The 17089-nt window shown below is 42.8% G+C and overlaps 1 protein-coding gene across 1 annotated transcript in view; it reads left to right on the top strand.

Annotated features, from left to right (window-relative positions):
- C11H2orf61 (chromosome 11 C2orf61 homolog) overlaps positions 1–17089 on the top strand; it is a 34933-nt gene that overhangs the window by 16713 nt on the left and 1131 nt on the right. Inside the window, 1 exon segment of the mRNA XM_005709632.2 lies at positions 14495–14599. Within this exon segment, the coding sequence (XP_005709689.1) occupies positions 14495–14599 (105 nt within the window).

The following is a 17089-nucleotide window of genomic DNA, read 5'->3' as shown; positions in this document are numbered from 1 at the left end:
ACTGAACTGAGCTCAAAAACAGGCTCCAGAATACATAAGATCTCTATATTTGATAAAGAAAGTATGACAACTCAGTAGGAAAGAGAGATATTTTATGCTAGATGATTAATTAACTTATAAATATTAGACTCTTCCTACCATATACAGTGAATTCCATATTGAATAAAGAATTAAATACTTTTGAACTATAAAACTAGAAGAACATATATTAGCATATATTTAATTTTGGGCTTCCAGGTGGTGCTGGTGGTAAAGAACCTGCTTGCCGATACAGGAGGCATGAGAGATGTGGGTTTGGTCCCTGGGTCGGGAAGATCCTCCGGAGGAGGGCATGGCAAGCCAGTCCAGTATTCTTGCCTGGAGAATCCTATGGACAGAAGAGCCTGGTGGGCTACAGTCCACAGGGTCGCAGAGTTGGACATGGCTAAAATGACTTAACATACACACACACATACACAAACATATTTAATTTTAGGATAAGGCAGATTTTCTGAGACAACAGAAATGGGTGGATTGCAAAGGAAAAGAAGCCTCAGGTTTGTTACATAAAATTTTGAATTTTTTGTACACCGGGAAACAAACTGTAAACAAAGTTAGTAGGCAAACGCAAATTAGGAAAAGTATTTTCAACATACATGGCAGATAAATATTTAATGGCTTATCTTAAATTCTGTTAATAATTTATAGGAAATAGAAAAGTAAAACAGATAAAGACAGTGAATAGACCATTTGTAAATAAGAAATTCAGATATCCAATAAAGATGAAAAAATTTTGGTCTCACTAATACTTAAGTGTGGGAAACTGAAAAGCTGACTGAGGGACTTCCCTGGTGGTCTAGTGGTTAAAGAATCTTTTTTAATTGAAGTATAGCTGAGAAGAATCTGCCTGAAATGCAGGAGACCCCAGTTCGATCCCTGGGTTGGGAAGATCCCCTGGAGGAGGGAATGGGTACCCACTCCAGTATTCTGGCCTGGAGAATTCCATGGACAAGGAGCCTGGCAGGCTACACAGTCCATGGAGTTGCTAAGAGTCAGATGCAACTTTCACTTCATTTGATTTACAATATTGTGTTAGTTTCTGGTGTACAGCAAAGTGATTCCATTTTATATATGTATTTTTTCAGATTATTTTCCATTATGGGTTATTATAAGATATTGAATATAGTCCCTGGCTATACAGTAAATCCTGTTGCTTATATGTTTTATGTGTAGTATTAGTAGTTTATATCTATTAATCCTGTATGTCTTAATTTACCCTCCCTCTCTCCACTTTTGATAACCGTCCGTTTCCTGTGTTTTTGTTTTGTATATAGATTCACTTGTATTATTTTTTTGATTCTACGTGTAAGAATCTAAATACATATCGTATGTATTTGTCTTTCTCTTTCTAACTGACTTCAGTTAGTATGATAATCTCTAGGTCCATCCATGTTGCTGCAAATGGCAGAATTTCATTTTTTATGACTAAATAATATTCCACTGTATTTCTACCACATCCACTTTATCCAGTTTCTGTTGATGGGCACTTGAGTTGTTTCCATGTTTGGCTGTTGTCAATACTGCTGCTATGAAAATTGGGGTGTGTGTGTCCTTTCAAATTAGAGTTTTCCTCTTTTCCAGGTAAATGCCAAGGAATGGGGTTGCTAGATCATATGGTAACACTGTTTTAGGTTTTTTTTTCCTTTAAGTAAGATGTGACTTTATTGCTAAATAATTGCTCAGTGATTATCTACAGAGTACTAAAGAATGAGATCTAATGAATTTGCAAATTGTTATCAAAGTATACATTAGAGTCATTGTCCCATGTTTTCCCATGAGTCTATTTAAATATTGAAAACGCCTTTTTCAAAATATATATCCGAAAAATTTGCTGATTTACTGTTTGCCGAGCATTCTGCTAGGCATTTTTTTAAAAATTTCTCTATTTTTAATTGGAGGATACTTGCTCTACCATATTGTGTGGGTTTCTGCCGTACATCAGCATGAGTCAGCCATAGGTGTTGTGTATGTCCCCTCCCTCTGGAGCCACTCGCCCGCCTCCCACGCTGTCCCGCCCCTCTAGGTGGTCACAGAGCGCCAGGTTTGAGCTCCCTGCGTCGGGCGGTAACTCCCCACTGGCCATCTGTTTGCGTATGGTAATGTGTGCATTTCATTGCTGCTCTCTCCATTCGTCCCCCCTCTCCTTCCCCTGCTGAGCCCACAAGTCTGTTCTCTGTGTCTGCGTCTCCACTGCTGCCCTGCAGATGAGTCCAGCAGTACCATCTTTCTAGATTACATATGTATGTGTTAATATACGATGTCTGTTTTTCTCTTTCTGACTGACTTCACTCTGTATAATAGCCTCTAGGTTCATCTCCCTTGTTAGAACTGACTCAAATGTGTTCCTTTTTATGGCTGAGTAATTGTGTATATGCACCACAGCTTCTTTATCCATTCATCTGTCAGTGGACGTCTGGGTTGCTTCCGTGTCCTGGTTATTGTAAATAGTGCTGCGATGAGCACTGGCACACACGTGTCTTTTTCGATTATGGTTTCTTGAGGGTATATGCCTCGTAGTGGGATTGTTGGGTCATACGGTAGCTGTAGTCCTAGTTTTTTAAGGACTCTCCATACTATGCTCCGTAGTGGCTGTATCAATTTATTTTCCCACCAACAATGCAGGAGTGTTTCCTTTTCTCCATATCCTCTCCAGTCTTAATTGTTTATAGATTTTTTGACGATGGCCGTTCTGACTGGTGTGAGGTGATACCTCATTATGGTTTCGATTTACATTTCTCTAATAATGAGGTGGTTGGATGGCATCACCACGTCATCCACGTGATGTTGGATGACATCATCATGTCAATGGACTTGAGTCTGAGCAAGCTCCAGGGGTTGGTGATGGACAGGGAAGCCTGGCGTGCTGCAGTCTATGGGGTCACAAAGAGTCGGGCACGACTGGGCGACTGAACTGCACTGAGTAATGAGTGATGTTGAACATCTTTTCATGTGTTTATTAGACATCTGTATGTCTTCTGTGGAGTATTTTTAGTTTCTGAAGGCACCTCCAGACTGTTCTCCATAGTGCCTGTACCAATTTAGATTCCCCCCAGCACTGTAGGAGGCTTCTCTTCTCCACACCCTCTCTAGCATCTATTATTTGTAGACTTTTTGGTGATGGTCTTTCTGACCAGTATGAGGTGATACCTTGTGCTTTTGATTTGGAGTTTCTAATAATTAGAGATGCTGAGCATCTTTTCATGTGCCTGTTGGCCGGCTGTATGTCTGGAGGTTCTCCCAATTCCTGTTTTCAGTAAAGGTCCCGGTCTTCCCATCCCCTGGGATCCTGGATCCAGATCTATGGCTCAATCTCTTTAGAAATGAAACCTTTCATCTCCTACAGGGATGAGGAAAGGGCAGCTGCCTGACTGCTGAAAGTAGGTAGGCAGGGACCTAGAGAAAAGAGCTCAGTCAACCCTGCTGCACTTCACTGATGCCTAAGGCCTGAGATTCCTGAGCTTTTCTTGGATTCTGTGGAGGAAAGCAGCCCACATCTCATCAGCAGGCCCTCTCCATGCACCAGGCTTCAGCTTTCTCCACCGTGCCACGTCAAGGACCGTTCCTCCAAACTGCTTCACATTCTCTCAATATACATGATCTCTGTTGACTGTTATCTCTTCTCTTGATTGTATGTGTGTGTATATATGTGTGTATAGCGGTGTGTGTGTCTGGGTGGAAGAGGTAGTTGTGCCTTTTTATTTGATAAGGGAGGAGTGATAATAAATGCATTGGCTTTGGCAGTAAGCGGTCAAGACAGTTCCCTTACCCTCACACACTGGGTGATATTATATTTCCTTTGAAATGCATGCTTTCAATGAATGCCATGAGTTAGATAATGATTTGTTTATTATTAGTAAACAGTTAAAATTGAATGGGTTTTAGTCCAAGTTAGGCAGCAGGCATCCTGAAGGGTAAGCAGCCTGGTATGTGAAATAGCACAAAGCTGTTGATTCTGACAGCTTTTGCCTTTGTTCTCATTGCTTTCTATGGAAGAGAAGGTTTTTGGAGATCCTTATTCTGCCATTTTCATTGATGTCACCTCATCCATCCCATTTTATAAATAAAAGTGACTCACAGCTTGGAACATCCTGTCCTTCACCAAAGTGAAAAGAATACTTTCATGGAAAAGGTTCCAAGATATAGAATTAGCCCAGGGCCGTGATTCATGTCTGTCCTAAACATGCATTCCCAGAGCAGACTTGTGGGTTTAGTTTAGATCCACAAACTTGTAAACGGCGGAGAGCAAACTGCTTTGATCCCAGTGGTGGGAGATTGTGGCACTCGGTGTGAAGAAATGATGGTTGCTAGGAGAATATCATCTCAGATGTTCTGGAAATCAATGCCTTGATCCTTAGTATTACATTAATTTACACCTCTACCAGCAGTTAAAAGAGTATCCATTTCAAGAAATCTGTATAAATCTTGTTTAGCATTGTTAATTTGATAGTAAAAGAATGATATCTCATTATTTTAATTTAATCCATAGGATCTGAGGCTACACATTCTAATTCTTAGCTAGTTCCTTGTGGCTTTTCTTGCACACTTGCTGGTCACATTCTTCCCCTAGTTACCTACTGGGTGGAGTCACAACATTTTCTTTTTAAGGTTTTTTCGGTGTGGACCGTTTTTGAAGTCTTTATTGAATTTGTTACAGTATTGCTTCTGTTTTATGTCTCCTTTTTTTTGGCATGTGGGATCCATGACCTGGGATCGCACCCCTTGCACTGGAAGGCTTTTTTAAAAATTTTATTGATTTATTTTTGGCTGTGCTGGATCTTCATTGCTGTGCATGGGGTCTAGTTGCGGGGAACAGGAGCTACTCTCTAGTTGTGGTATGCAAGCTTCTCATCGCTGTGGCTTCTCTTGTTGGAGCGTATATTGGCTCTAGAGTGCAGGCTCAGTAGTTGTGTGAAAGGGATTAGTTGCCTTGTGACACGTGGAATCTTCCTGTACCAGGGATCGAACCTGTGTCTCCTGAATTGGCAGGCAGATTCCTAATCCCTGGACCACCAGGGAAGTTCCTAACATTCTTTTTTTGTTGCTTTGTATACACTCTATGGTGAAGAAATAGTAATGCTTGCATTTGCTGAAGTTTTTCAGGAATTTTAGCTTTTACTTTTGTGTTTTCATATTTACACAAGTTTAAAATGTAAAATGTTTATATCATCAGATCAGAGAGTTTGTAATTACCTTCTGGAACGTAAGTTCCATGAAAGAAGGGGCTGTCTTATTCACTGATGCACCCAGCCCCTAGTACAGTGCTTCAAAAATGTGCTGAATCAACAAATGACATCTTTATATCCTTTCCTTTTCCATTTCTCCCTTAAAAATTTAAAGAATTCCCTCCAGAGATATAATGTCACTTGTAATTCTCTTCAGTTTTGGGGGGCATTTTTTTTTAAACAAATGTATCACCCTTTGAAAATGTATTATGTGTAAGATTACAGTGTCACTTGAGCCCTCTTGACTTAGGACAGGTTGCCTCACCATTGGTACACATGAAACCTACAGTCACCAGAAATCTGACCTGCACATCAGGTGCAAAACAGCATGACGGCATACAGACATTCACTGAGTCACTTTAAACCCTTTAGAGAATAAGGCAAATTATAAAAGGTGGATACTTACAAGTATATCTCCTCCTCCTTTCATTCCAGCATCTGTGAAAACCAGCTCATTGAAATGTGTCAATCATTTATACCTAGAATCCCCAGGGGCAGCCTATCAAAAGAATGAAGAACCATGTGAAAATGTGGCGGATCACTACGCCATTTTTTAGCTGTAAAAAGTACAGTTACTTTGAATTTTAAAATACTTTAGGATCTTATGTGCCTGAAAGCCCCTCCATGTGGACAAGCCATTAGCACTTGTTAAAACACACAGCCTTTTCGTTTATGTCAGGAATTCCGTAGATGAATTTACACATTGTCCCAGAGGTGTAGGTGCCTCTCAGGAGAGGCGGTTGCAAAGGGATTTGGAACCCTGTTGGAAGATGGTTTCTAATCTTTAGATTACCAATATAAGGTTGTATACTTATTGGATACTTCAGTTATTGATGAAATAATAATAATAATTGATTATGGCTGGGGCGGATGCATGCATGTTCAGCCATGTCTGACTCTTTGCCACCTGGATCAGTAGAATTGCTTTGTGTGTAGGAAAGACTGAGGGGAACGTTTGCGTGAGCATTTTGCAATAGACACCAGAAGCTATGTTCTACCAAAAGTAAAAAGGGCCCTTTTGTACTCACACAAAAAAATTGTATTTGGAAACTTGTACCAGTCACCGTTTCCTTTTAGCACCATGATAATAATGACCAAGTCCTGCAGATCCCGAGATCCAATGCAAACACACAGTTCCCTCATAGCAAGTTTTTTTTTTTTTTTTCTTGGCTGCATGGCAGGCATGTGAGATCTTTATTTCCCCAACTAGTGATTGAATCTGCACCCCTTGCATTGGAAGCATGAAGTCTTAACCATTGGACTACCAGGGAAGTCCCCAGGATTTTTTCCAAGAGTAGAAAACAAACTGCAACAAATCATAGTCATTCTTACCCAAGCAAAGCAGACAAAGTAGAACTTGCCATTTGCAGTTTCTCCTCCCCTCATCCGTCCCTTTAATTCTTGACCTGCAGAAAAATTGCATGAACTTTGTTCCCTCCTGAATGCATTTCACAGTTTGGGCGTTAAGGATGGCAGATATTCTGCACAACTTCTTTGAACATATAGGGAATACTGATGACTTTATTCAATACTCCCATTAAGGTAAGGAGGAGTAAGGAAGATTTTGTTTTTCCAAGTCTGTTTCCCCCAGTATCTGTGAACCATGGCATCAGTGCTTCTCTAGGCTCCTGCTGGTGGAAGTGTACAGAATACAACCCCCTGCAAAGCCACCAAAGTATTGAGCCACCAAGACTGTTGATATCTTTCAGCCAATTAATTTCATTGTTTGAAAACTCTCCTAAAGTAATAATTTATTTACAATAATATTCATCTATGCAAAGAATATCAAGGGATTGTTTATAATAGCAAGATGATGAGATAGCAACAATTTCATAGCTAGGAGAAGGAAATAATTTTAAAAGAATATTACATATCTACACAGAGGAATATTTTTACAGCCATTAAAATAATTACTGTTAACATTATAAAATAACACCAGAAATGTTTATGAACTAACTTAGCAATCTCCAGCCTTTTTGGCACCAAGGACCAGTTTCATGGAAGGTGATTTTTCCAAGGAACGGGTATGGAGCAGGGGAGATCCCTGATCTCATGCATAATGAAAAAATGCAGGTTGCAGTTTGGTATATCTATCATGATGAAAGTCATGTAAGAAAAGTTATGTTATTAAAAACAGGAAATGCAGCAAAATGCTTTTAGTGGCTATGCTGAGATGTTGTGATTAAGGGTGGGTGTTTGCTTCCTTTCTCTCTTTTGCATTGCTATTATAATCTTTCAAAATACAATTTTTAAAAGTCAGAAAAATAGTTGGAAGAAAGGAGCCATGGAAATGGTCAACATAAATATATTTTGTTACTTTAATAAAGATAATGCCACTACTGCTACTTAATTAGGACTTGGTCATTCATATGATTTGGGACTTCCAACAGTGATTTGCTGAGCAGATTCTTTTCAATTATTTCTCACAGTTGCATATAAAATGAAAAATGAGAGATACGCATCTTTCCTGGCAGTAGAAATAAAATCTTACAATGTCAAATGAAAAAAATGGGTTTCTTTTATTTGATGTCAGAAGTATTCAAGATGTTTCTGTATTTCTTAAAACCTGACAAGCCTATAAAGAATAGGAAAAGATCAGATAAACAGGAAAGAGTCTGTCCAGACACAAATGAGTGTTATGTGATTTATCTGTCTTAGTCGCATTTGACAGAAGTTTGAAGAGGGGAGAGCAGATTCACGGCATACTCACTGCATTAAAACTAACATTATGGGGACTTCCCTGGTGGCCCAGTGGTTAGCACTTCGCCTTCCAATACAGGGGGTGGGGGTTTGATCCCTTGTTGGGGAGCTAAAAGTCCCACATGCTTCACAGCCAAAACACTAAAACATAAATCAGAAACAATACTGTTACAGACTCCATAAAGACTTAAAAATGGTCCACATCAAGAAACCTTTTTAAAAAAAGTACTAGCATTATGAAAGAATGCTGAACCATTTCAGTTATTTCTGCAATTAAGGAATTAATTTGATTAAAAACTCAGCTTAAAATCCTGTGAGGAGCAGAAAAATAATTAGTAAACATGGTCACATTGAAAAAAAGCCAAATAGATGTCTGTTTGAATGGGATCTGAAAGTTAAGATGATTAAAACAGGCCCCAGTGTCAGTGTTCTCAAAGAGTTCACTTGTAGGTAACATTTTTGGAAAAATCAATTCAGTTCAGTTCAGTCGCTCAGTTGTGTCCGACTCTTTGCAAGCCCATGGACCGCAGCACGCCAGGCCACCCTGTCCATCACCAACTCCTGGAGTTTACCCAAACTCGTGTCCATTGAGTCGGTGATACCATCCAACCATCTCATCCTCTGTTGTCCCCTTCTTCTCCTGGCTTCAGTCTTTCCCAGCATCAGGGTCTTTTCAAATGAGTCAGCTCTTCACATCAGGTGGCCAAAGTATTGGAGTTTCAGCTTCAACATCAGTCCTTCCAATGAACACTCAGGATTAATCTCCTTTAGGATGGAGCTCTCCTTTAGGTTGGATCTCCTTGCAGTCCAAGGGACTCTCCAGAGTCTTCTCCAATACCACAGTTTAAAAGCATCAATTCTTCAGCGCTCAGACTTCTTTATGATCCAACTCTCACATCCGTACACAACTACTGGAGAAACCATAACTTTGACTATACAGACCTTTGTTGGCAGAGTAATGTCTCTGCTTTTTAATATGCTGTCTAGATTGGTCATAACTTTCCTTCCAAGGAGTAAGCGTCTTTTAATTTCATGGTTGCAGTCACCATCTGCAGTGATTTTGGAGCCCCCAAAAATAAAGTCAGCCAGTTTCCACTGTCTCCCTATTTACTTGCCATGAAGGGATGGGGCCAGATGCCATGATCTTAGTTTTCTGAATGTTGAGTTTTAATCCACCTTTTTCACTCTCCTCTTTCACTTTCATCAAGAGGTTCTTTAGTTCTTCTTCACTTTCTGCCATAAGGGTGGTGTCATCTGCGTATCTGAGGTTATTGATATTTCTCCCGGCAGTCTTGATTTCAGCTTGTGCTTCATCCAGCCCAGCGTTTCTCATGATCTATTCTGCATATAAGTTAAATAAAGTGAAAATGAAGTTGCTCAGTTGTGTCTGACTCTTTGCGACTCCATGGACTGTAACCCACCAGGCTCCTCCATCCATGGAATTTTCTAGGCAAGAGTCCTGGAGTGGGTTGCCATTTCCTTCTCCAGGGAATCAGCAGGGTGACGATATACAGCCTTGACATACTCCTTTTCCTATTTGGAACCAGTCTGTGTTCCATGTCCAGTCCTGACTGTTGCTTTCTGACCTGCATACAGAAAAATATAACCTTTCAAATATAACTACAGATGTACTAGGGCTTTTTAAGAAGTATGGAGCTTTAGAGATACCATCAATTCTTCAAATTTACTTTCATTTGTTTATTGGACTGTGCTGGGTCTTAGTTGCAGCACGTGAGATCAGGGTTTGAACCTGGGCCCCCTACATTGGGAGTACAGAGTCCTAGCCACTGGACCACCAGGGAAGTCCCAGTACTGTCAATTCTTAATTTCACAAACGTGGATAACTTTTGGCCCCTGCCAAGTTTACTTCTACCCTAGCCGCCAGCATACTTGTCTCCTTTGTCCTCTGAACCTTTAGACGTATTCTTACAGAATTCTAGAGTTTCCTGAGTTGGATACACCCTGCCACATGCCTCCTCCTGAATTCCCACAGAGGCAAGTCCAGCTCCTCTATGTGCCCTCTCCCCTCCTTGCTGGGGCACCTCTTTTCTTCCGGGCAGTGTGGTCCAGTTATCACACCATCCACCCCACCAAATTTGGGTGAGATCATCTTTACCACCATGTCTAGTAATTTCAGTTTATGTTGTGTATTTCTTGTGTTTTGCATGTGTGTGTGTGTGTGTATATATATATATAGACATTTGGGGCTATACATTTTATTTTATCTCTGACTTTTTCCCTTTTCAAGTATGATTCATTGAAAATTGTTTATGCCTAGGATCAGTAGAGACAGACCATGTGCTCTTTCTAGGTTCCCTTTAGCTTTATGACTTTAAAAGGAAAATAGCTTAAAACTAAGTACTGACACCTCCCAGCACCAAGAAGCATTGGATTAGGGTCCATTGTAATGACCATATCTTAACTTATTATATCTGGTTGTTGCTGTTCAGTCTCTAAATTGCGTCCAACTCTGTGTCCCCATGGATTACAGCACACCAGGCTTGCCTGTCCTTCACTACCTCCCTGAGTTTGTTCAAACTCATGTCCATTGCATCAGTGATACGTCCCACCATTTCATCCTCTGTCGCCCCCTTCTCCTCCTGCCTTCAATCTGTCCCAGCATCAGGGTCTTTTCCAATGAGTCAGCTCTTTGAATCAGGTGGCCCAAGTATTGGAGCTTCACCTTCAGCGTCAGTCCCTTCCAATGAATATTCAGGATTGATTTCCTTTAGGATTGACTGGTTTGATCTCCTTGCTGCCCAAGGGACTCTCAAGAGTCTTCAGCACCCCAGTTCAAAAGCATCAATTCTTCTGCACTCACCTTATTTATGGTCCAACTCTCATATCAGTACATGACTACTGGAAAAACTATAGCTTTGACTATATGGACCTTTGTCAGCAAAGTGATGTCTCTGCTTTTTAATAAGCTGAATAGGTTTGTCATCACTTTCCTTCTAAGGAGCAAGCGTCTTATAATTTTGTGGCTACAGTCAGGAGTGACCCTATTTCCAGACAAGGTCACACTATGAGATACTGTGAACTCCAAATCCGCAGGTCTTAAGAATTTTGAGGGGACATCATTCAGCATTCAGCATAATGAAACACACCTAAAACTCAGAGGATTTATAGATTTTTGGAGAACTTAATTCAGTACACATCTTGGGATAACTTCATCTACCCTCACATATCTACCTTTCAGAGGTACCTGGCACCTTTCGGTTCCTGAGCAGTGTTGTATACATAAGCCAATCCCATCCTCTCAGCCCTGGAGAGTTGGAGGTGGTGGTGGCAAGGCTTTAGCAGATGCCTGCAATGGTACTGAGCATTATGGTACATGGAACTGGAACCAAATAAGTCAAGAAGTTCAAGATCAAGGCCATAGTATGTCTTCATACCATATGTCCATTTCTCTTCACATTCAGAGCCATCCTGGACCAAGCTCTCTTCTCTCCTTTCAGCTCTTCCCACTCTGCCCACCGTCCTCAGATGGGGCAGAAGCAGGAACTCTGTTGAAGCTGCTTCCCACCCATTGCAGGACCCTGGCCTGATCATTACTTCTCACTTAGAACAGGATTCCTGTGGCTTCTGGAATTAGAACTTGGGCCTGCATCAACTTCCTTAATGTTCCCCACTTAAGAGGTCCCCTGTGACACATGGGGGGGAAATAGCATTCAGTAATTTCTTTCTGTCCCAAGTCAGATGGCCAAGCACATGCAGGAAGGCCACTGGATGGCATGGGCCCATATCAGGGCTTTGCCAGGCCTGGCACCTGGACTCTCAAGCAGCTCATGACGTAGAAGCCTAAAAGTGAAAGCCACATGAGGCTTGTGGGGAAAGGGCAGTGTTCACAGTGTTTCTTAGCCATCCCACAGATGGATGGATGGGCTGTCAAAGGCATGGAGTCAGTGGTGACATCCTCAGCAGCATCTTTTGCCCCAGCTGCCACTCCAGCTTGAGAACTTGCATTTATTATGGCCAAACCAAGGGGACTCTGGGCAAACCATTCCTGTCCAGACTCCCCTGACTTTCTATCCTGTGTGCTTATGGTGGCTCAGACTTCTCTAGTGAAGAAGCCTTGCCCTGACAGTGGTCTCTGTCCCACAGATGCATCAGGTTGAAGACACTGCTGTTTCATCTCTCTGCCATGAGTTGTAAAATGATGAGACACAGCCCTTGATTATCAGACTTGTGCTTGGCTGATAATAACAGACTTCATTTGTGGCGGATAATTGAGAATGGCACCTCTAATTGTGCTGCTGTGCCACAGAAGGAAAACAGGGTTTTGAAAGCCTTGCTCTTAAATCGTGCAGAGGGGCCACATTTGGGTGCTTATTCAGCCAAATCCATTGGGCTGACCTGTGGCTCAGTCTCATGTGTTACAAGGATCTACCGGGATACATTTCTGTTCTAATCTTTCTGCTCATTTTATCTTTTTTCCCTACCCCCTTTTTCACTTACCCAATTCCCATATTCATTTATCTATGCATTAAGTATAACTTTTTTTTCTTATTTCGAGAACACTTTCAAGTCCATTATAGAAAAATTAGAAGTAGCCAATAAGCAAAAAAATATATATATATATATTTTTACTCAGCATCTCACCACCTGGAGAAAACTGCTGTCGGTGAACATTCCATTCCCAGTTTTTTAACGCACATTTTTTTAAAGCTTGTATTGTTCACTTAACAATATTTGGGAGCATTCACTTAATGATATTTGAGAGTAGACTTTATGTCCATAGACATTCATCAGCTTGTATGGCTGGATGGAAGAATCACAATTTATTTAACCAGGCACACGTCATTAGTCATTTCTTTCATTTCTGATTTTTCAACTCTTAGAAACAATGTTGTAGGGAATGTCTTTGTGACCAAATATTTGTACACATTCTCAATTGTTTTCTTAGGAAGAATTCCTAAAAATGGAATTGCTGGGTCAAAATAACAAATATATATTGTCTTTAACTTTGTATTGTGAAAACTTCAAATATGTATACCACAAAGAACTTGCATGTACTCACCCATTCAAAAATGCCCAGCTCTTGGCCAGTCTACACCCCCACCTACTTCCCCTAGTTCCTGCGTCATTCAGAGACAGATCTAAAACATCATGCCAGAAAGATTTTTTTTTTCTGTCAAATAGCACTGGTATTTGAAAATGAGAGAGGAAAAGAAGTGAATTGCTAGAAAGGAAAAAAAGGTTAACATTTTCTCTACATTATCTACTGTGGCATTTGGGCTGTACTCATTTTCCTGCCCTATCTGGGCTCAGGACTCATTATTTGTCTTCTGGATTCCTGCAACAATCAGGAGTAACCAGACTCCTTTTTTCTTTCTCTCCCTTTGGATAGGTATATGTGTTTTTAAACTGTTTCAAGCTTGCCAAATTATGCTTCAGAAAGGCTAATCAAATTAACAGGTCTGCCAGAGTCATGTAGGAATATCCGCACTGTGGATAAAGTTTTAGTTTCTTGGGAATTAACTGGAGGTTAGGACTTAGGGCTTTCACTGCGGTGGCGCAGGTTCAGTGCCTTCTCTGGGAACCAAGATCCTGCAAGCTAAGTTGTGCGTGCCCTGGGCTCCAGCCCCCACCCCCCTTCCCCCTCACCCCCGCAAAAGGTCTTGGCTTCTCCCTCCCTTCTTCCTTTTTCCTTCCTTTATCTCTTTTTTTCCTTCCTGACCCCCACAGAAGTATATCTCATTGTTCTTTTAATTAGAACTTCAGTTGAGTTCAGTCGCTCAGTCATGTCTGACTCTTTGCAACCCCCTGAACTGCAGCAGGCCAGGCCTCCCTGTCCATCACCAACTACCGGAGTCCACCCAAACCCATGTCCATTGAGTTGATGATGCCATCCAACCATCTCATCCTCTGTCGTCCCCTTCTCCTGCCCTCAGTCTTTCCCAGCATCAGGGTCTTTTCCAGTGAGTTTGTTATTAATAACCTTAGAGCTCCGCCCCCCTCACTTGAGGTTTCCTCACTGTCTTTCCTCTCTGTGAGTTGCCTTTTGCTAACTTTTCTACTGAGCTGTTTGTCTTTTTAAAATTGTGTCCATCTACTTATGTTAACCTCATGGCACTGTACGCAGGGCACTGAATTGCTAGGAATACTTTTGGGGGGGACTGAGAGAACATATGCTGCATTTGTGTGAAGGAATAAGTGTGTTTTATAAAACTAACAGCTCAGAGCAGTAAGTCACCATCAGCAGAGGGACGAGAATGCAGTGAGACCTGCTGCTGTGGGCAGGGGGCCTGGGAGAGGGGAGGGTATCCAGGCAGGGACAGGGGAGACTTTCACATGTCATTTCCTCTGCAGTCTTCACAGTCATCCACAAGGCCGGTAAAGCAGGAAAAGCAGGTATTATTCCCACAGTGCCTAGTGCCAGGGCAGACCTTAACAAGATCTTCCATGTCCCAATCCAGGGATTTTTCTACCATATCACTCTGATTCATATGTTTATTCATAAAAGACAAGTAAAGCATCAAAATATATCAGCTATCACTATTTATGAAACAAAAACATTTTCTTTCCTACAGCATGAAGGCCCAGGACCAGGTCATTATGACTTGAAAATACCTTCAGCAAGTTCTGTAACTTCTTGTTTTCAATCCAGAGTACCTCGATTCTTGCCTGCCTGTTCAGTAAGTGTCCTAAAAGACAGACACAGTTGTAGGTTTTGTGGCTGATGCGGGGGGGTGGAGTGGGCACTGGGAATGGGATGGGGGCAGTAGAGTTATATACAATTCTAGTGTGCAAGTGTGTGTGCTAAGTCGCTTTAGTTGTGTCCTACTTATTGTGACCCTGTGGACTATAGTCCACCAGGCTCGTCTGTCCAGGGGATTCTCCAGGCGTGAATACTAGAGTGGGTTGCCATGCCCTCCTCCGGGGGAACTTCTCAAACCAGGGATCAAACCTGCGTCTCTTATGTCTCCTGCGTTGGCAGGCAGGTTCTTTACCACTGGCACCACCTGGGAAGCCCCACAGTTCTAGTGTATATACATTAAGATTGCTCGATAAGGCAGCAGAGTATCGAGCTCACTAGATAAGCCCTCAGCCAGCTTCAGGCTCAGAGTGACTCCAGGCCCAAAGACCATGGCTGAATTATGAGCCCAGTTGAGAACAGCCAGCACAGTGATTAGCCATCAGCATTATGTCCTGGCTGCTTTGTGGGGAAACCCCTCTAACGAATAGAGGCCAGCAGTGGGCCCGTACAGAGCTGCCCTGCTCTGTGTGTGTGCCTTCTGGGAACAGAAAGTCACAGCAGAAACATTATCTTTGAACCAAAGGAGACCATTGAGTCCTGACCCATCACCCTGCTCCCAAGGACTCAGGACAGACAGGAAAGAGGCTCGAGTCCATGGAGGTATACACGGAGGTAGATTCTGGGAGGGTGTGAGAGCCTCGGAGGCCTGCTGCTGCTGCTGCTAAGTCGCTTCAGTCATGTCCAACTCTGTGCGACCCCACAGACGGCAGCCCACCAGGCTGCCCCGTCCCTGGGATTCTCCAGGCAAGAACACTGGAGTGGGTTGCCATTTCCTTCTCCAATGCATGAAAGTGAAAAGTGAAAGTGAAGTCACTCAGTCGTGTCTGACTCTTGGCGACCACGTGGACTGCAGCTTTCCAGGCTCCTCCGCCCATGGGATTTTCCAGGCAAGAGTACTGGAGTGGTGTGCCATTGCCTTCTCCGTCAGAGGCCTAGAGGAGCACAACATGGAGCTTATGAAAGTGGCTTGGGTTGTTTGTTTATTATTTAAAGTTTTCATTCCTGTGGCCTTGTTGTTCCTCAGTCTGAAAGTTCCCCAGACTCACTGGTTTGTAGCCTGATTTGAGATGTTAATTGGGTCTTTCTCTGGAGGAAGATTGGGGAGGCCTCACCAGAAAGATTTCCTGGTAGCTCAGACGGTAAAGCGTCTATCTACAATGTGGGAGACCTGGGTTCAATCCCTGGGTTGGGAAGTTCCCTGGAGAAGGAAATAGCAACCCACTCCAGTACTCTTGCCTAGAAAATCCCATGGGCGGAGGAGCCTGGTGTCCATGGGGTCACAAAGAGTTGGACATGACTGAGCGACTTCACTTTTCACCGGAAAGACTAAAAGCAGACAGACAGCTGGAGGCTAGTGGTTCCCTCCAGCAGCTCGTCACACCCTAGTGGCATGATCACGATCCAAACAGATTTTCATCCAAGCTCACGCGGCTGAGCTTCTTCAGGAAGTTGGAGTCATGCTAACCAAAATCCCAAGAGACTGATGGAGAAGCCGGAAGGTGGTGGTATTCCTTTACAAGTGTCCAGCGAGGGGGCTGGTGTCTGGAGCCACTGCTCCGTGGAGCGTCTCCCCTTGTAGGAAACTCGGAAGGAGGCCAAAAAACAGCGGAGTATGCTTGGTAGCAGCGACATCAGGGCTGGGGGACAGAGCCGGATGTTCTCAAGGTCTGAGGACTGCGGCCGCCAGCTTCCTGAAGGATGGCCTTTCGGGGTCCAGGCCCCCGAACCTCCTGTTCAGGCACTGGCCTTCCTGGACTCCACACACAGGCAGCTTCCTCATTAAGAGCACTAATAAGGGCTTCAGCTTCCTTTGACGTCTGGCCAGGACTTGATTAGATTCCCAAGCTGCTCCTTTGCATTTGGCCAGGGAAACATCCTGTCATTTAAAGCAGCTTCTGCAGGCAGCTGATCTCGTGCACCCTGGGCTGACCGCTCTGGTAATCTTGTTTGTACTCTCACTGCTTCCTGCAGAGATAGCAAACTGCAGGGAAGGATGGCAGTGACAAGCTGGTGATAATAGGGACTCATAATAGTGGCAGTAACTGGTGTGTGGAGCGGTGCTTGCTGCCAGCCTGGCAGGTGCTGTCTGTCCCTGGGGGTCCCCGTGAACCTCAAAACCGCATTTGATGGGTGAGGAGTAAGAAGCATGTGTCGTATTGAGCCATTCATGATAGGACTAGGACTTGAATCCAGGCCTGTCTGACATTAAGACCTTTTCCTTAACCATACGTAGAGGTACCGTTGTCTCTCTAAGATAAAATTTTTGGGGTATTCAAGAATATTGCGTGCACCTCAGCACAGACAACACTGACCTAAGAAATCAGTGAGAATGACATTCATTGGCATCTTACCATGACATAAGAGGAGC

The sequence above is a fragment of the Capra hircus genome, chromosome 11, assembly GCF_001704415.2.
Source record: "Capra hircus breed San Clemente chromosome 11, ASM170441v1, whole genome shotgun sequence".
In the NCBI taxonomy this organism is placed as follows: Eukaryota; Metazoa; Chordata; class Mammalia; order Artiodactyla; family Bovidae; genus Capra; species Capra hircus.
This window is presented reverse-complemented; position numbering and strand designations above follow the sequence as displayed.